The sequence below is a fragment of the Apostichopus japonicus genome, chromosome 20 (genome assembly GCF_037975245.1).
Source record: "Apostichopus japonicus isolate 1M-3 chromosome 20, ASM3797524v1, whole genome shotgun sequence".
In the NCBI taxonomy this organism is placed as follows: Eukaryota; Metazoa; Echinodermata; class Holothuroidea; order Aspidochirotida; family Stichopodidae; genus Apostichopus; species Apostichopus japonicus.
Genome location: NC_092580.1, coordinates 8,409,028 through 8,430,579, shown reverse-complemented (window position 1 = coordinate 8,430,579; position 21,552 = coordinate 8,409,028). Strand labels below are relative to the sequence as shown.

Below are 21,552 nucleotides of genomic sequence, written 5' to 3'. Positions count from 1 at the left end.
GAACAGATACTACACATACTGAAGATAATGTTATACACTATACATACCTTGCCATTAACTTGTACATACTGAAGATAATGTTAAACACTATACATACCCTGCCATTAACTTGTACACATACTGAAGATAATGTTATACACTATACATACCTTGCCATTAACTTGCACACATACTGAAGATAATGTGATACACTATACATACCTTGCCATTAACTTGTACACATACTGAAGATAATGTTAAACACTATACATACCTTGCCATTAACTTGCACATACTGAAGATAATGTTAAACACTATACATACATTGCCATTAACTTGTACACATACTGAAGATAATGTTAAACACTATACATACCTTGCCATTAACCTGTACACATACTGAAGATAATGTGATACTTTTTAAGAAAAAGTCACCCAGGAAAGAACCTGGGCACGAAAACCAAACTACCAAACGACTGATCCGCTCTCAGCCCCAGTCCCCTTTCATCGGGACTGTGACTGTGTGATCATCGTCAGGTGTGTATCACCATTCCCGAAGGGAACAGATACTACACATGATCTGAAGATAATGTGATACACTATACATACCTTGCCATTAACCTGTACACATACTGAAGATAATGTTAAACACTATACATACCTTGCCATTAACTTGTACACATACTGAAGATAATGTTTAACACTATACAAACCTTGCCATTAACTTGCACACATACTGAAGTTAATGTTAAACACTATACATACATTGCCATTAACCTGTACACATACTGAAGATAATGTTAAACACTATACATACCTTGCCATTAACCTGTACACATACTGAAGATAATGTGATACACTATACATACCTTGCCATTAACTTGCACACATACTGAAGATAATGTTAAACACTATACATACCTTGCCATTAACTTGTACACATACTGAAGTTAATGTTAAACACTATACATACCTTGCCATTAACTTGTACACATACTGAAGATAATGTTATACACTATACATACCTTGCCATTAACTTGTACACATACTGAAGATAATGTTAAACACTATACATACCTTGCCATTAACTTGTACACATACTGAAGAATGCCAACAGAAAGGATCCGTTGCAAGACCTGTCTTTGTGGAGCCATTACATGAGCCTGTGGCAGGATTAAAATATGTATGTACATGATCAGAAATATTGCATTTATCTTGGAAACATAGTAGCATAAACAAAGCTAACAGGGTGTGGACACATGATAGTAGCATAAACAAAGCTGGCAGGGGTGTGGGCACATCATTGTAGCATAAAAAAAGCTGGCAGGGGTGTGGATACATCATAGTAGCATCAAAAAAGCTGACAGGGGTGTGGACACATCATAGTAGCATAAAAAAAGCGGGCAAGGGTGTGGACACATCATAGTAGCATAAAAAAAGCGGGCAAGGGTATGGACACATCATAGTAGCATAAACAAAGCTGACAGGGTGTGGACACATCATAGTAGCATAAAAAAAGCTGGCAGGGGTGTGGACACATCATAGAAGCATAAACAAAGCTAACAGGGTGTGGACACATCATAGTAGCATAAACAAAGCTGGCAGGGGTATGGATACATCATAGTAGCATAAAAAAAGCTGGCAGGGGTGTGGACACATCATAGAAGCATAAACAAAGCTAACGGGGTGTGGACACATCATAGTAGCATAAACAAAGCTGACAGGGGTGTGGACACATCATAGTAGCATAAAAAAAGCTGACAGGGGTGTGGACACATCATAGTAGCATAAACAAGCTGACAGGGGTGTGGACACATCATAGTAACATAAACAAAGCTGGCAGGGGTGTGGACACATCATAGTAGCATAAAAGGGCTGACAGGGGTGTGGACACATCATTGTAGCATAAACAAAGCTGGCAGGGATGTGGACATATCATAGTAGCATAAACAAAGCTAACAGGATGTGGACACACCATAGTAGCATAAACAAAGCTGGCAGGGGTGTGGACACATCATAGTAGCATAAACAAAGCTGGCAGGGGTGTGGACACATCATAGTAGCATAAAAAAAGCTGACAGGGGTGTGGACACATCATAGTAGCATAAAAGGGCTGGCAGGGGTGTGGACACATCATAGTAGCATAAAAAAAAGCTGGCAGGGGTGTGGACACATCATAGTAGCATAAAAGGGCTGACAGGGGTGTGGACACATCATTGTAGCATAAACAAAGCTGACAGGGGTGTGGACACATCATAGTAGCATAAACAAAGCTGACAGGGGTGTGGACACATCATAGTAGCATCAAAATGCTGGCAGGGGTGTGGACACATCATAGTAGCATAAAAAAAGCTGGCAGGGGTGTGGACACATCATAGAAGCATAAACAAAGCTAACAGGGTGTGGACACATCAGAGTAGCATCAAAATGCTGGCAGGGGTATGGACACATCATAGTAGCATAAACAAAGCTAACAGGGTGTGGACACATCATAGTAGCATCAAAATGCTGGCAGGGGTGTGGACACATCATAGTAGCATAAACAAAGCTAACAGGGTGTGGACACATCATAGTAGCATGCAAAAAGCTGGCAGGGCAGTCCTCCTGAAGTAGCTAATTCCATTGGAAAAAATTGAAAAGAACATATAATGGTCTTTAAAATGTTGGATATGTACAGTATGCAGTACAAAGAAACTCAGTGTGCTTTATAACACACTCAGAATTCCTCCTCCACCTCTTCCAAGTCTACAATCGAGTAAAGGCACTTACAGTCATCGTACGTTTGCACTTGGCTTCCTGTCTCAACATCAAGCACAGCTAGCCTGCTCGCAGTCGTAGTTAAAATCTGAAATGTACAAAACAATCCAGTACCTGTAAAACATCCTCTCATAATAGCAATTTGAATTCAATATAATGAGCTTTATAGTTTGCAAAATATCTCAAAAGCAACCATTATCCTAGCAAACTAACCTGAAAGCCAAATGGCTTTAATATTGATTACCTGCCACATTTAACATGAGAGCAATTAATGTAACACTGCATACTAGACTGAGTTCACACAAAGTCTGTTATCATCTATGAACAATACATGATGTGGCCATACTATAGCAGATGATGACCCTACCAACAAAATATACATCTTTAATCTGTGTGATGGAGATTGTTATGGGCCTCACATCACCCCCGACCCCCTGCCCCTCTCTACCGACAACAGCCAGGAGATGCCAAACAAACCTATCACCATTAACCTATGTCAATAGAGGTGCTTATGGTTACTAACCCCTATTATAACCCCGCCCCCTCTCACCTACAACTGCAGCCAGGAGACACAGGATACCCAACTATCATCATTAAGCTATATAAATCTATGATTGGAGTAAGCTTTTCAATGATATAAACAGATTAAGTACTTTATCCTCTTTGATAGAGGTTGTAGCCATGAAAGAGGTTGCTATGGTGATAACATTTCTAGTATACCATAAAACAGGCTTTAATTTCTGTGACATCACTACTTACTATCTGTGGGAAAATACAAAACAATGATACACAATAATACACAATAATACCAAACATTAAGCTGTCTGTCCAATTTAGCTGCCTAGATCCAACTATGTCTCTTAATGGGTACACCCTCTAACTTATTTACCTACACAGGCTTTTCAGCAGAAGAGAAGATTGTAAGTCTTTGATAACAAAAATCATCGTGCACCATTCTTATATAGTGCAACAAACACTCAAGTCTTGTTGCACTGAGACTAGCGGACAGACTAACAGAAACACAAACTATAACTGTATTGAGACTAAATAAATCTACTTCTCACAAGGGACAAGACTCTTCATATCTGTTTTGTTGTATCATATAACATACAGATTATAGTTTGGTTTGTTTCTCCTCTACATACTACTTATATATCTTACCTTCATTCCATCACAGGTGAATCTAACTGCATTTGTATGTCTTCCAAAGCCTGAGTTTGCAATCTGTTCATGTACAAAAGTAGAGAATTTAGTCAGGAAAATACTACCGAATGAAGTATATCTGACAATAGTAAGGATGCAGAATGGAAGCCACAACATTCTGTCACAGTCAGGCAAACCAAAGGTTTATTTCTTGTTGCGCATGCCATGCGTTAGAAACTTTCTGTTTGAGGAAGTTGCAATATGTAAAGATTTGATATGTGTGTCCACAGAGATTGCATGGACATACTGTTTGAATGTGAATGAAGATACATGATGTAAACCATATGAACCAGGCCTAGGAGGTACTAAACAATTATATTCCACCACAGCTCTATCTGCAGAGCAATTGCTCAGAACTGAGTTCCACTAAGGTGAAACCAAATCCATTGAACATCAGTTTAGTCAGAGGCAATATATGTTATCTCCGTTTGTTATAATACTAAGATTAGTGTTACAGATATAACAATTTTTATGGAGTTTTATTATTTACACAGAGTTGCTGTTAGGCCTATGTACATCACTTTTACTCTAAAGCATTTACAACTAGTCCAGATCAGGTTGTGGTAACACTGGACGTATTACTATACCTAAACCAGAGGGGAACCCTCTCCCAGCAGTAACTTGCCTTTAAATACAGTACATATGCAGCACAAGAGTACTTAGTTTGCAAGTTAACCCTGACTTTACTGCTACAGGAAAATCATGAAACTATGACTGCGTTTACGCCGTACTGTCATAGCTGGCTGATTGCAGACACACTTTGCGCAGTTGAACATTCTAAGTAAGTATTTGTTGTTAGTATTATTTGTCTGTGTTTTCACTTTGCTTGGTTTACAAACTCCACATCTCCATGACTGCATGTCATAGTAAATTACATAAACAGAAACAGCATAATCTGCTTGGACCTTGAACACCTAATGATTATATCAAAAGGAGGATAATCCCATCAAAGATGGTTAATTTCTACTTATATGATTGATCAAATCTATCTTCATTTCTGTAGCAGACTGTATTAATTGATCAATGTACATTTCATTTCTTGTAGCAGACTGAACTCACTGAATAACGCTGAAGGAGGGCAGCATTCCGTGCTGAGTAGAGGTGCACTCTTCCATCATATCCTCCTGTACAGAATAAGTAACGAGCCTAGACAGAGGAAACAAACTTAACCATCAGTTATCAAAGCACAAACAAAACTTCATTTTCCCCAAAAATGACTATTTAATCAATATTTTGTTACTTCTATACAAGGTATCACCTTTACATGCCAGCATGACAAAGAATTAAGATTAAGGGGGTTAATGTTACTGTTTTATGGCTGATATCAGGGCACTATATGATTCAGAATATTCCTGTTTATAGATAATGCAAGCTAACTGTGATTATTCATCACTTGCATTACACTCTCGTTATCTTAATTAAATGTAAACTGACTGAGTGTTTAAGGATTTGATATTATTCCATCCTCTCCAAACTCAGTAACAGCACTACCTGTGAACCCCTTTGAGTGACATTTCCATACACCTATCCTGACCGACCTTGACCCACCCCAGCCTATACTTGACCTACATCTGACTATGTGATTATTATACAATGTACTATAAACATACATAAATTCCAACCATTACCATAATTTTTATAAGTTGCCAGTTTACCTGTGGGGAGAATGCAACAGCTCCTTGTTGCATGAAACTCAAGTTACTTCTCATAAACTGCACCTTTCCTTCACTCTGCATCTCCCTGTGATGTAACTTGGCTATTAAATGACAAACAAGACTTGAAACAAGTCTCCCTGGCAACTCACTCTAGACAAGATGAAATTACAAAACTGTGGGCAAAGATCATAAATACATTATAAGAATTTTAGTCATGATCAACTGGGAAGGAGATGGGTTAAGTGGGAAGTGGTGGGTTAAGTGGGAAAGGGGTGGGTAAAGTGGGAAGGGAATGGTCAAAGTTTGGGTAAAGTAAGCAATGAAACACAGAAAGCTTAATTATTTTAACCTGCTCTTTGATATGGACTTCAGTCACCCTTACAAAAGTGACCACTCAGAATACTACTCATGAACATTAATTTTTATCTTTGCTAATGTTACTATGGCAACTGAAATAGCCATAATAGTCTTCAATGAACAACCAATTACAAAAGCCTCTCTCCTCCCTGTGCAGCAACGATAAGATAAATACAGTTTTAGCCAATTATTTTGCATATCAACTGTGGAAAATGGTATTATTCAAAAAATTTACATTTTTGTCAAGATCTAGAGTGTGTCCAAACATTAATTTCGATATTACTTCCACTTTTTCAAGAATATAATTCTTGTCCAAATTATGGTACTTTTAGCCTGGATTTTTTCCGTTTTGTGACATGTGTAAAGCTCTTGATGTGATGTCTCTTCTACATTCCATACATGAACATTTAGAAGGCAACTTAAGTTTAGATAGCAGCAAAACTGATGATTCAAACAGATGCTTTGGAACACAAAACAGACAATATAACTAGCAATGAATCAATGTTAGTGATGACAACATATAGAGCAGGTACTGTAAGGTATGTAAGTATACACAACATCGTAAGTTCTAACAGCAGCATAAGGTTTGAACATGGACAAACATTTGTACAACAACTTGTATTTAAATGATACATAAATCTTGGATAAGTAGATGCTAACATCACTTTGGATATCAATATTGTGTAAGACAGCAAGCAGCATTTAGGCAGCTTAGGTTGAGGCAACAGCACATGTTGAAACATTTTTTTTTATTTTGGCCAAAAAACAGGTCCTCTTATTGCTCCACCAGTTCATCTTACTGTATCTCTCCTTTGATGTGCCTCACTTTGCTTTATTCATTGCTCATTTCTCAGATGTAACAGTCCGCCCATCTGTGTCTCTAGGTGTGTTATTTTGTGATTTCATTTAGCCTATGAAGAAAGATCGTGGTTGGATCGCAACGTCAGGTTGGCAGGTCTGCCACATTGGCTTACACAGTGTACCACAATTCGCTAACATGTATCATTATGTACTAGTACACCCCTATCCCCTACTTAGGCTATGCAAGGCCTATTTCACTCATCACTATATCGGGGATATAAATGAATCCATACCAACCTCATGGTCCTTTGCTATGATTGCTTTGACATTTGCCTGTTTGAACAAAGCACTGAATTCTTCAGATTGCAATAAAAATAGATAACAGCAGAGCAGTATGTCTGTGGTGTTCACATTTGTAAAATATACAAAACAGCGCACCGTACGTACGTATGTAGCAGATCTATGTGATAAACACCTAATGTACATACGTACAACAGACAACGACAACTACGTTCAAACTAGGTAAGGTGAACAACAATAATACGCAACAGATACAAAGCAGAGTTTGGGTAATCACAGGTTACTTTTTTTTCGTTCAACTAGCTCTACAAAATATTACAACAGGGTTCACCGCACGTTCAATTTGACCTTGTGTTCGATTACTGACCGTCTTTAACTCCACCGTAGACTGACAATTTGGATTGAGAACAGTTCTCTGGACACTTGAAATGTAAAATATTTTCTCCCTATCCGATATTTCTCAAGCCATTGTTGTGTTGTTATATTTGTGCAACTGAATGCGGAAGTAAATTAAAAATTCGTCATAACTATTCATGCTGAGGCGGGGCTTAAGGAAGTTGAACGGAAGTGCATAGGGGCAGTGTTTCGTCCGGGATATCGTCCAAGATCTGTTTCTGGGTTGGCTAATTTAGGGCACTATTTGAAAGAGGTCTGCACACAGTCAAGCAATCTACTGCTTTGTGTGGGTCAGTAGCATAACTCCTATGGGCTCGGACCATGCTGAGCCGGGGCCCCGACCAAAAGGGGGCTCCCCGCTATACTGATGCACAGTTAAAGGGTACCTCTTTGGATAAGGAAGGCCCGTTTTTACTGGGAAAGAAAAACTCATGCAAGACTGAATGTTGTTTCTCACTCATACAACTTGTAAGATGTACCAGAAGCCGAATTCCTCAATCCTCATTCCATGGTATATAGTTACAAAGAATTTAATAGCTATATGTTGATAGTATTGTTCTGTCATTTCTCTTGATGTATTTTAGCATTAAAACATATTTGTCAGCTGGAAACAATGTGTAAATGTTAAATGGCCATTCAAATGTTCTAAACCAAGACGCCCTGCATTGATCCTGCATAAATCCTTGGACCCATGGGCGTCCGCAGGAAGGGGCAAGGGTCGCTTGCCCCCCCCCCCGGAAAATCAAAAATTGAAAAAAAAGGTAAACATTTGACATTTCAATCAGGGGCGTAGCGAGCGGGGGGGTGTGGGGGTGTGCCCCCCCCCCCCAATAATTTGGTCGCTGTCGGCAAATTTTGGGTCTGTCGGCAAAAGGAGAAAAGGTGAAGAGAGCGGAAGGGGAAGAAAGAAGGAAAGCTGAATAGAGAAAAGGAGAACGGGAGCTTCTTCCGTGCCAAATTTGACTTAAAATATGCACCAGATTGCATCTAAGGACGTTTCAAAACTAAAAATTTTCCAAAGGGGATGGGTAGACCCTGTGATGTCCGGGCACGGAGCTGAAAAGCCGACTAAAATTAGCTGAAGACGAAGACGAAAATCCGTAATATAAAAACACACACTGACGAAAGTCCGTAGTAAAGTAATAAAACAACTTGTATTTACAGAGATATTTACACCGTTCCTCACAAAAAACACGAAAAACAAGGAAACAAAATAACTGTTGAATGATACACTCTAAACGCTATAGAATGGTTATATACTCGAAACGTACTCGTATAAACGTACTCGTAGATCACAAATGGTGATAATTAAGCTCGTAAATACCGTGTTGGCTTGTAGGCTTTCAACACCCGAAAACATAAAAATAACTTTTCTATGGAAGGCGGAATAAGCAACTCTGCCACTACACCGGCCCCTTAATTGTACAAACCAAGCATGTTTGACAATTACCCTAAACATTTTCTGGTAGAACAATGAATAATACAACAAGGATAACAAACTAAACATTTTTTTAAAAGCAAACTAGCACACTTATTTCCAAACATGTAGAAAAAGCATAGTAAAAAAAAACAACAAAGTTCTCAAACAAAATAACAGCTCAAAAACTTAAACTTTTGCTTACAAATTACATAATTAACTTTGTGTTTACAAAAGAGATAATTAGGTCTTCACGACCTTTACCCAAGGGCGCTTGGCTCACCTTGGTAGCTACATGCATTATTACATTGAACAAAGGAATGCAAAACTTGGCTCAATACTCAACTGAAAGTAAGCAAAAAATGTCAGGTTAACATAACAATAGTAAGAAATTTCACATGGAGAGGTGAATTTAGATCAGATCAGACCTTCACGGTCTTTATCCAAGGGCGCTAGGCTCACCTTGGCACATACATAGAGCAAGCTTTATTCATCAGCCTCTAATAACAGGCACAGTTTGGCTATTGGCCGCTCTAATTCACTGGAAGCAGTTTTACCCTTACCCGCCTAACCTCTCCCCTTTTATCTGACAATACTGAGGTGATACGTCCCATCAACCAAGAATTTCTCGGGGCGTTATCTTCTACTATCAAAACTATGTCTCCAGGCTCAAAGTTCCTCTTTGGTTTCAGCCACTTTTGACGCTGCTGAAGTTGAGGTAGGTATTCCCGAAGCCATCTCTTCCAAAAGAGGTCGGCAAGAAACTGCGCTTGTCTCCAACGTCGTCGCACGTAGACATCTGTCTTGACGAAGACTCCAGGTGGGAGATTAGGTTTGCCTTTCAGAAGAAGTAAGTGGTTTGGTGTCAGGGGTTCCACATCATTGAGATCGAGGGACACAGTAGTTAAAGGACGACTGTTTATTGTTGCCTCCACCTCACACAAAAAGGTTTGCAAACTCTCATCACTTAATGTTTGTGACCGCAATAGAACATTTAGGATCTGTCTCACAGTTCTGATTTGACGTTCCCAGACTCCACCATAGTGTGAACCAGTTGGTGGGCTGTATTTCCAGTCAACATTGACTTGTAACATTTCACTTCGAATCTTTGAGTCATTCCATTCTTGAATACTCCGTTTCAACTCTCGATCTGTTGCCACCAAATTGATTCCATTATCAGACCAAATTTCACCAACTTGTCCTCTCCTAGCGATGAATCTACGGAGTGCATTGATACAGGAATCGGTGTCGAGAGCATGCGCTACCTCCCAAGTGTACTGCACGTATTGCAAAACACGTGAAGACCACTCCGTATCTTTTCACTAACGAACGTCCTTGTTTGACATTGAAAGGTCCGAAGAAATCCACGCCCACTCTTGTAAAGGGTGGCTCATCAGGAGTAATACGAGAAGTCGGTAAATCAGCCATCTTTTGTTCACCAGCCTTTGCTCGCAAACGCCGACATGTTACACACTGGTTAATACATTTACGTACCAGTGCATGCGCACTCACAACCCAATACTTTCTTCGCAGATGCGACAGAGTCAGGGCTCTTCCTCCATGGTGTAACTGTGTATGGATTTCTCTCATTATCATCTCGGATACAATAGATTTCTTGGGAAGGATGTACTGATGTTTCTCACATTCAGGCATGGCTGACCGACTGAGTCGTCCTCCCACTCTCAGCACTCCATCTTTGTATCTCGGATCCAGCTTGTAGATAGGGCTTCTTTTCTTAACTGATCCGCCCTTAGAGTTGTCTCGTAAGGAAGCAATTTCATCAGGAAATGCTTGATTCTGAACAAATTTCACAACTGAAACTTCTGCTTCTTCCAAGTCGGAGACAGACAAATTCATTTTGAATCTCCTTTGTCTGGCATGTCTCATTTTCTCATCTATTTCCATTGGCTCTTGACCCTTCAAACTCTTACGAAGATCACTCAGCTGCTTTAGTACTGACATCAGTTTCAACATCCATGCAATGTGACACTTGAGCTTGAACCAGCTTGAGTACTTGCTGATCAACTCATTCATGGTGTTCTGGGCTACGTTGGTAGACGTAGCAGCAACCGTTGCCGTCTTTTTAACCTCTGGGTCTTTCAAAGATATATCTCGTTCAAATTTCTGTCTTAAGGGCCACTCGTTCTCATGCAGCCAAAGAAAATCTGGTCCAAGGATCCACCTATGGCATTGTATTAGGTCGTCTGCATACAGACCTCTCGATGCGTCATCAGCTGGGTTTTCTGAAGATTCCACATACGACCATTGACTCGGCTGGGAAATGTCAGTAATAATGGCAACCCTGTTGGCTACAAAAGTATGGTATCTCGCTGAACTATTACTGACGTATCGAATTACTGAGGTACTGTCTGTCCAAAATGTCACCGTGACTGTCCAGTTTGATATGCAGGTCTCTCTCCAAGGATTTGAAGAGTCTCACAGACACTGTAGCCGCTGTGAGTTCTAACCGTGGGATGGTGATTTGTTTGAGGGGGGCAACCCTTGCCTTCCCCATCACAAATGCGCAATGAATTTGGTTTTCTTCATTCACGAAACGAACATATGCAGCAACACCATAACCGCTTTCACTAGCATCACTGAAAAGGTGTAGCTGGGTGTTTCTGACATTGTCATAACCATCTGACTTGAGACATCTGTTGACCTTGAAGTCTTTCAACTTTGGCAATTCTAACTGCCATCTTTTCCAACATTTCAGATGCTCGTCTGGAATATCGTCATCCCAAGCCAATTTCATTCTGCAAAGGTCTTGGAGAATTCTTTTTGCAACTAAGACAAATGGGGCGAGAAATCCTAACGGGTCATAGATCGAAGCAACTATCGATAGGATCCCCTTTCTAGTGTATGGCCTCTCATTCACTGTCACTCGGAATTGAAACTGATCTGATTCCACACACCATGAGACTCCAAGAGCTCTGTCAATTGGTAGTTTGTCTTTCTCCATATCTAAACTCCTGATCCCTTCTGCTCTTTCGCCTTTGGGGATGGTATCCAAGACCAATCTACTGTTGCTGACCCATTTGGTCAAACGGAATCCTCCTCTGCCCAATAATTCTCTCAATTGTTTCATCAGAATAATAGCTTCCTCTTCGGTCCCTACTGATTTTAACATGTCATCAACGTAGAAGTTCTCCTTTACAGCTTCTACGGTTCTTTTATCGAAACCATCTCCAAAGTCATCTGCAGTTTTATGCAACGCATAGTTGGCACAACTCGGTGATGACACCGCACCGAACAAGTGCACCATCATTTTGTATTCTCGTAAGGGTTGGTCAGTATTTCCATCTGGCCACCAAACAAAGCGTAGGAGGTCACGATGTTCCCTTTGCACTCGAACCTGGTAGAACATCGCTTCAATGTCTGCCATGAGGGCAATTGGCTCCATTCTAAAGCGAAGAAGGACTCCAACCAATGAATTTGTAAGGTCGGGGCCTTGCAGGAGTTTGTCATTTAATGATACTCCCTTGAATTTGGCTGCACAGTTGAATACCACACGTATTTTCTTCTTCTGAGGATGGTAGACTCCATGGTGAGGAACATACCACACCTTGCCATCATCACGATGTGTCTCTTCATCTGTTATCGGAACTGCATAGCCTTTATCCAGCAACCCTTGCATGAAACCTTTGTAGTCCTCATAGTACTTTGGATCCTTCTGAAAACGACGTTTCATGTTGGTAGCCCATTGCACTGCCAAGTCTTTATTGTTTGGCATGCAAGAATCTTCTTGTTTAAGAGGTAGGGCTGTTTCATAGTGACCATCCACCAACTTTGCTGACTTATCTAACTGTTGGAGGAATTGGTGATCATCTCTAGATTTTTCAGGTATCTCTTCTGAAATCCTTTCGCTAAAGTCGTAGTTAAACTGGGAAGTTAACATTTCATCTATGGTCCGCAAACTGACGTAGTTGACATGAACCTTCATGCCACTCTTTATTGGACCATTCACAGTCCATCCCAGACATGTACGTACAGCATAAGGTCCATCTCCCTGGCTGTTAACCACTTCCCATGGTTCTAATGCTTTATGGGCATTTTGTCCAATGAGCAATCCAACTTCCGTTGCCTTTGAGTCTGGTATTGAGACTCTTCTCAAGTAAGGCCATTTTCTCAAATCATCTTGAGTAACAATGTCTTCTTTGTTAACTGGAATCCGTTTTTGGATATACACTGTTGGCAATGGCAAGGAGTTCAGTCCTTGTAGGTCGCACACTTCTAAATTCACAACAAATCGGCTATCCACCAGTCCATCATTCGGCAGTGTACTTAACAGTATTTTGGTCTTAGGTCCACTGACACACAACTGCTTAGCAAGGTTCTCTGAGATAAAGGTGTCAGAGCTACCAGTGTCTAAGAAGGCATAAGTCTCGACATCTTTATTTGTTGACTTAGATTTCACTCGCACTGGCACAACAGGCATGGATGTCTTATTGACTCCGGCCCCCATGCAGATACTAGTCCCTGGTTGGATGTTAACACAACTCGTCTTGACTGTAGTGGTTGTTTCTCTGGGTGCTTGATTTAAGCAGTCACCCAATTGGCTTGTGGGCTTACATTCGGGCTGCTTACCATAATGAAGTACTGTAGGGTGCAGTTTCCGACATACTTTACAAATAAGTCTATCCTGCTTGCAATCTTTACTAATATGATTACCATCAAGACATCTGAAGCACAGTCCTTTAGTACGTAGGAAGATCAACTTTTCTTCATGTGTTTTGGAGCCCAATTCTCTGCAGACTTCTAGCATGTGGTTATTGCCACAATACAGGCATTTAGTATATTCCATACTCCTTCCTTCGTTCTTGGATCTTGATTTCTGCTCCTGTATAATTGTACTGAAACCTTTAAAGGACTTTCTGTTTTGCCTGAATTTACTACAGTCCTTTGAACTCTCCATACTTATGTCACCGTAAATCGAGTCGGTAGCTATCTTCACTTGTTCTCTGACAAACTCAACATAGTCGTGGAATCCTGCCAACTTATGACTCTTCCCTTTGATTCTGTAGGCTTGCAAGCGCCATCTTTCTCGTAGTCTATAAGGAAGTTTGCTAACCAACTTCATTATACTCTCTGTCTGGTCCATTTTTCTGAGGATCTCACTTTCATTAATAGCGTTACCAAACACAACACAGAATGTAAGGTAATCTTTCATAGCCGCTGAGTTTTCTCCTTTAATAGGTTGCATCATTTCTATTTCTTTTCTGTAAGAACTCAAGATTCTAAAGTCATCGCCGTACTCCTCCTCTAGCTCTCGTCTAGCCTGCTCATAACCTCTCTTTGGGTCTTTCCCCATGCAACTTCTTACTAGCTCTTTAGGCCTACCAGATGTAAACTGCTGTAAGTAGTATAGCCTATCTTGATTGTTGTCTGTTAGTTGCTCAATGTTGTGTTCAAAAGCAGCAATAAAAGCTCTGTAATCTTGAACTTTACCATCGAAAATTTGCAACTCACGCCTAGGAAGTGAAACAAGCTTTTGCTGGTCTATCATCATTCTTGAGATCTCTGTTTGGGATCGAATCAAGTTGTGTACACCACTGGAATCAACTTTGTCGTCAGACTTTGTCAGCAGGCTTTCTTCGTCACTTGATTCTGGGTTGTCATATTTCTTGAACACATTCGCCTTTGCCTCTGCCAACTTCATTTCAACTTCTAACTCATAATCCTCCCGTTGTTGTTTGAGCAATCTTTCTTTCTCTTCAATTTCTCTTCTTTTCCTCAACATTTCAACCCTAACTTTTAGTCCCTCCAACTTGGCTTCCTCTTTCATACGCTCTGTCGATGCTACAGTCCTTACTGATGAGGCCTTTGAATTTTTGGAACCCTTACTGGAAACCTGAGAAATACTATCTTGAGGTTTTATGTCGACCTCTCTTCCTTTAATCCATTCAGACATTGCCTTGGAAAACTGTTGATATTCCTCCGATTTCGGTTGGTAATAAGTGATGTCCTCCTCTGTGGCCTCTTCCTCATTCAACGTAGCAATGTATGCCTTATGGGCTTCCGAAAAATCAACAAAGTTTCTGTCATACAAAGACACCTTTTCTCGAACTTTCTCATCCTCAACTGACGGTAGCGTTATAAGACTTGATATCTCATTTTTTAATCGAGTCGAGGTACGTAAGAACTTAGCTCTTTCATTTTTGAGAGCCTCCATAACGTTGGTTAAGGTATCGTGTCAAAGTAACGAAATAATGTCTCTTCTAAAATTCCTTAGTGATGGCCCTTATAGGCTTCCGTAGAGAATGTTCAAGAAGCAGCACTCGCGATCAGGGGTTGTAGCACCAGCTCCACCTCAGTGCACTGAATTATTCATATCTTGCACGGGGTTGACGCTTATGTATTTTGCTTTTTTACTCCAGCTGAGGGTAGCCTGCGGCTCCACCTATTTCTATATAGACCCCGCCTTTTCTCCAGCTGAGGGTAGCTTGAAATGTCGATCAAATCTCCTTGTTAATGTCCATTGGCTTAGATATAATAGTAACGCCTCAATGATACATATTCATATTCCCTTCTATCAATCATGTGGCTCGCGCGTACAACCGTCTGCTATAAAAAAACATTCTTGCGCCGACTAACTGTCAAGTAATTTCACTTTTATTCTATGAAAACTGGACTGGGACAACATTGTATTCCTTTATGTAAAAACGTCTGATATCACTTATTGCAGGTAGGTGCTACGAGGCAAAACGTCGTTAAATTCAGTTATTTGCCATCAGTGTAACGGTCTTTACTTTAGGCTTGCCTTAGGTAAGCTAGGCTGTCACTGCGATTGAGATTGTACGTAGTTTACGTTTATATGAAATAGCAAACTATGAGTATTACTAGTATAGGCCTAGTACAGTATCACTAGGTTATGTTGTACTTGTAGTGGGTTATGATATGGTAAATAATTGTCGTATGATGACTGCGTAGGCCTATGCCCACAGCTGCAGTTTAACAAAGATGTTTAACACAGAGCATCACATTTATCAATCAAATAATAATAAATACTCGTGACTTCACTGTAGGGTGCGTCGGTAAATCGATATATCCAAATAAACCCTTTTTCTTTGATATCCACACCAACGGTATTGAAATTTGCCATTAACGAAGATATCGAAATACCAAGTACATCCAAAATAAACCTTGAATACTGGTGAAAAATAATACTGAATTAAAGATAATTACCCATTCGTACCCTTGAGTTCGAGTATATTCCTGCTGCAACTGTTTATAGTGTATAACTTACTGTACCACCCCCGTAGTCAGGATGTATTAACACTCTTGCTGCACATTCTTCCTGCACCTGTTGTGTGTACTATACCGAACAAAAGTCAATGAAGGAGAACAATGTCTACACTCACACTGTCCCAATAAATACATGTTTCCTTTCCCCAAATTTTGGCTATTTCACAATGTATGAGCAAATTCCGAACTTGGATCAAAGCATAAACAAGCATTCCTTCTGTTTACAAACATAATGCAGCAGAATATTTTTGTTCATGCCTGTAGGGAATGTCTTCCAGAACTATCAACACAACTTGATCTGAACATAAACAGAGATACAGGCCATGAATGTTGTTTTGTTCCTAGTTATGACTCTTTCAAACATTGCCAAAAGGACAATAATTTGGAAATCAGGTATTTCAGTGTCAACACGTCAGTGATGTTTTGCTACTGTACCTGTCAGCAAGGTAGATGATAGTGCAGTACCTGTTACAAGAAAAAAATTGTATGACATCCATATCATGTCAGTTTGGAAGAATACCATGGCAGGTGTTATTGAGCCTGTTGTAAACATTTGAAATGGGTTAAGTACACATATTAATGAGTTCAATTTGTTCACTAACTTTTTACTTTTTATATTGACTCAGTGATGCAGTAAAATCTGTTCTGGTGATGTAGAAGTACTTTCTACAAGTGGTTCAATTCCATTGGCAGATTATGTGCACTTCACTGTGTGCTTCATATGCATAAACAGGGCAAGCAAAGGTGTTATAACTTGAATGAATTGGAATGTTGGAAATTGGTTTTGCCACAGAAAATCTAAAATTGGATATAAGTAACATAAAGTCAACTTGTGTTACTCTCCTTAACCTTCATTCATACCCTAGAAGATTTTGTTCACACAGGCTCGATTCCCCACTTCAGTGTAGTCAAGTACTACACAGTCCCACTACTTGAAAAGTTCTGCTATAAGTTCCAATAAAGGAGATAGTACCAAATTTGTTTTCTTGAAATTTTGGACATTTGAAAATCGGGTGCTAACATATGTTTATGAAGCTCTGGTTTTGTTAGTAGCTTTAAGGTTTGTTTGCCTTCTTCTTCTGCTTTTGTTTTTTCTTTTCTTTTCAGGACTTATTTAGCCAATGTTCCAACATTTTATCAAACACAACACAGATGAATTATGTGAGACGGGAGCTATGAGACCAGAGTATTTCTAATTTGAACAGTTTCTACATTTCGTTTTATATTTATATTGAATTCTTATATTGAAATTGATGGCCAAGTGGTTAAGAAGATGGGCTGTGGTCGAGTCCTGTCGTGGTCATTGCGTTTGTGTGTCCTTGGGTAAGACACCTAAACTTGATTGCTTGTCTCTTCCCAGGACTTTAAACATGCACCTGTGAGGTAACTTGTACTTGTACAGTAGTTGTGTGGCGGATTGTGGCAGCTCCTATGAGAAACACCGCAGGGGGCATGTTGATGCTTCAGTGTGCCAGGAGTGATTAGATTGAAGTCTGTCAGCATTAAAGCTCGGATATATCATATAGCTGTCATTCTAAATACATTGTTACAGACCCCTAAGTAATCTCAATAATTTGTATGATTTTTGCAACAAATAGATGTATTATATATAAATCAATATTTTAGAATATTATAAATTAATCTAAGAATCATAGTATAGAAATGCCTGGTGTGTGTGCATATCTGGTGTGTGTAGAATATTTGGAAAAGTTGAGAAGCTTCTAGAAGGGTTAGAACATTTGAGAATAATTTAGATCATTCAACACAGAACACATTTGAACATGCTAGAACATTGGAGTGCTGCAAAGGGGACATCCCCTGTGCTATTTTTAGAACACTAGGTGAGGATTTCCTGGAAAGGTGAAGTGACCTTTTGGATTGGTTGAACTGAGCTGGAGCTAGGATGCGTCTAGAATGGATGGACATTGCAAGATCTTTCTGGACTTGTGGAAATGCTATATAAGCACCTGATAATTGGAGATCAAAAAGTTTTAACCATCTTGGCTCCAGGAGTTTAATAACATCTCGCTCAAGTGAATCCTACAATTCCATTGTGAGTAAATACTCACTTAGTTTGACAGTAGAGTTATAGCTGTCTTTATATTAGTGGAATTGTCACAAGTTTACCGGCTTCGTAGTCGTCCATCGTTGTGTAGCCGTCTTTGGTTCTGTGCCAGTCAGCACTACTTATTGTGGCCTCTGAGTTACCCAAGGACAGGAATCCAAGGATTACAGGCTGCAAGCACAACTTGGACATTCATTAGTAGTAGACCTCTGAAGTGGAAATCATCGAGTTGGGAGCTGGATTTCTTCAATATTGGACATTCGTCCGCCGACAAGTTTCGCCATTAACCACAATGACCACAATGCTGTACAAGTTCAGGTGTCATATTCATTAAAGAAGATACTCATACCATATCATCAAAACCACAATGTATTTTTACATTCTGGTTAACTTGAATGGATGTCAACATACTTCTTCACATTGCAATGTGGTAACATCTCAATTTCACATAAAGTTATAATAAGCTTTGTTTGATTTGAAGTTTTTTATTATAAAAGCCAGTACTTCCATAAACAAAGGTAAATTGGTGCAACATAGCTACTGTGTTAGTGTTAGCATTAAACATTTCTTACATGGTCCCTGTATTTTGTCTTATTGGCACCTTTTCCTTGGTTTTCCTTCTGCAGTCAACTGTCTTTTTCATTTTCTACTGGCAGAAGCAGTGGCGGAGCGTCCATATTTTCAGGGGGGCAAATGCACCCCCCCCTGACGGACTCAAGTGGACTGCTGGCGCCCTTTTCAGCTTTTTAACACTTTTTACTTATTCGCGATTATTGACTTTTTTATTGCGCTCCCATCTACCTATTGACATTTGTCACATTTTCTTGCTGTAATTTTCTGACAAAATGCTCTAACGGCTATTTATTCTTGGTTTATCTGCAAACTAGCAAGGCCCGGAAAGGGTCATTTCCGGCGATCTAGAGAGTATCTTTACTGAAAAAAATTCTCTACGCTCCGCGCCAACCTGTGGTGGCGCTCCGCTTAGATAGTGTTGAAAGCGCCCCTACAGACCATTCTCGCCCCCTCTGACCAATACCCCTAGCTCCGCCACTGGGCAGGAGGTTGCCTGCAGTCAGCATAGCAGGCCACAGGGACCACATGCTAGCATGTAGTACTGATTTGACACTGTCCTTCAAGCTTGTTTCTTCTACTGCACAGGAGGAAGAGCTTAAACATAATTGGGAAATAAATCAGGGACCTGCTATTTAGAAATAGCAGGTCCCTGATTAAATCACACGGTCTACAACAGTTTATATCTATGTCTAACATAATGTTGTAGATAGTAGCTACTGTTTGTTTGGGTTTCTATTTGGAATCAAATTTTAGTTTAGCTGTGCCTGCCAGGTGTTCTTTGAGTTTACTTGTCAATGTGTGGTTACTTAATAGTGGATTATTGGAAACAGTCATTCTGACAAATCAGTGTAAAAATGTTTTAAAATTCGAGCATGGTCCTGGTTTAGGTGACACGGTGTATTCATGGTTGGCTATCCAATTGCAATATTTTTACTTACCTGAAAGTAGCAGGAACAGGTTACGATTAAATTAAATTATTTAATCGAGTTGTGGTCGGTTAGTATGCATTAAAACTGTTCCATATTACTTTAAGGTGTCAAGGTATCTTTTTGTTGCAGAATGTAGGAATCTTCTTTTGCTCATTGCTTTGGCTGTATTTTACGTATTTAAAGGGGGCAAAGTTACATTTCCAGAAATGTTGGGGGTGGGGGTGGCACAACTACTGAAGGGCAATTTCGCAAATGTACAGCTTTACTTGATGAACTGACACACCTGACTCGGAATTAAATTTTTTCGAACCTTTCAAAATAAGAAACATTTAATACGAAACTCGGAAAAAATTAGAAGCAGTGAGGTGAGTTTAGTGCACGTATTCCACTTGGTATAGTCTCTGCAACTTTTTATAATCAGTATCGTTCTCGCACTGTTGATTTGTGAAATTTCAGTCATTATTTCTTGGATGGTGGAAAGGTGATGAATTAATACAGTGAAAGTTACATACATTTTGATAACGATATATTCTGGTTAAATTATACTTCATCGCTGTTTTCTTTGTTTGTTTTTGTAAAAAAAATATTATAAAAAACAGTTGTAACCCCGAGAAACACCAAAAATATCCATAAATGTGGCTAACATTACTACAAAGTGTATTTAACACAGTCGACCAAAAACAAAAAATAAACGTGTCCATTAGAGTCATAAGTTATCGCAATTCTTCGTAAAAATGTATTAAATTTGGTCAAAAATCGAAGTTTTGAATTTTCCAAAATCAATCGCGTTACTGAGCTACCCTGAGGTGGAGCTGAGTGTTAACCCCGAGAAACACCCTAATTGTCCATCAATGTAGCTGAAATTAATACATAGTGTATTGAACATAGTCTACAATTAACAAACGGGTCCATTAGAGTCATACGTTATCGCAACTTTTCGTAAAAATGTATTAAATTTGGTCAAAAATCGAATTTTTAAAATTTCCAAAATCAATCGCGTTACTGAGCTACCCTGAGGTGGAGCTGAGTGTTAACCCCGAGAAACACCCTAATTGTCCATCAATGTAGCTGAAATTACTACATAGTGTATTGAACATAGTCTTCAATTAATAAACGGGTCCATTAGAGTCATGAGTTATCGCAATTCTTCGTAAAACTGTATTAAATTTGGTCAAAAATCGAATTTTTAAAATTTCCAAAATCAATCGCGTTACTGAGCTACCCTGAGGTGGAGCTGAGTGTTAACCCCGAGAAACACCCTAATTGTCCATCAATGTAGCTGAAATTAATACATAGTGTATTGAACATAGTCTACAATTAATAAACAGGTCCATTAGAGTCATACGTTATCGCAATTTTTCGTAAAAATGTATTAAATTTGGTCAAAAATCGAATTTTTGAATGTTCCAAAATCAATCGCGTTACTGAGCTACCCTGAGGTGGAGCTGAGTGTTAACCCCGAGAAACACCCTAATTGTCCATCAATGTAGCTGAAATTACTACATAGTGTATTGAACATAGTCTACAATTAACAAACGGGTCCATTAGAGTCATACGTTATCGCAACTTTTCGTAAAAATGTATTAAATTTGGTCAAAAATCGAAGTTTTGAATTTTCCAAAATCAATCGCGTTACTGAGCTACCCTGAGGTGGAGCTGAGTTTTAACCCCGAGAAACACCCTAATTGTCCATCAATGTAGCTGAAATTACTACATAGTGTATTGAACATAGTCTACAATTAATAAACGGGTCCATTAGAGTCATACGTTATCGCAATTCTTCGTAAAAATGTATTAAATTTGGTCAAAAATCGAATTTTTAAAATTTCCAAAATCAATCGCGTTACTGAGCTACCCTGAGGTGGAGCTGAGTGT

General features: G+C 39.4%; 2 protein-coding genes across 4 annotated transcripts in view; both read right to left on the bottom strand.

Annotated features, from left to right (window-relative positions):
• LOC139961764 (uncharacterized) overlaps window positions 1-7,567 on the bottom strand; it is a 31,150-nt gene extending 23,583 nt beyond the window's left edge. For 2 of the 3 annotated variants that reach the window (XR_011791008.1, XM_071961249.1), the window contains exons 1-6: window positions 7,420-7,567; window positions 5,595-5,767; window positions 4,999-5,085; window positions 3,898-3,960; window positions 2,749-2,824; window positions 1,057-1,142 (exon numbers count right to left, since the gene is read on the bottom strand). Coding sequence is in view for 2 of the 3 variants with exons in the window: in XM_071961249.1 (XP_071817350.1) it covers window positions 1,057-1,142; window positions 2,749-2,824; window positions 3,898-3,960; window positions 4,999-5,085; window positions 5,595-5,675 (393 nt within the window). In the remaining variant the exon portion in view is untranslated. The other variant, XM_071961251.1, reaches the window with a different exon arrangement.
• A 1,831-nt stretch (window positions 7,568-9,398) lies between these two features.
• LOC139961316 (uncharacterized) lies at window positions 9,399-15,037 on the bottom strand. Its single transcript, XM_071960445.1, has 3 exons — window positions 11,224-15,037; window positions 10,360-11,108; window positions 9,399-10,142 (listed from the first exon to the last, which is right to left on the bottom strand). The coding sequence occupies exons 1-3, from the start codon at window positions 15,035-15,037 to the stop codon at window positions 9,399-9,401; spliced, it is 5,307 nt and encodes a 1,768-aa protein (XP_071816546.1).
• Window positions 15,038-21,552: the final 6,515 nt, after the last annotated feature.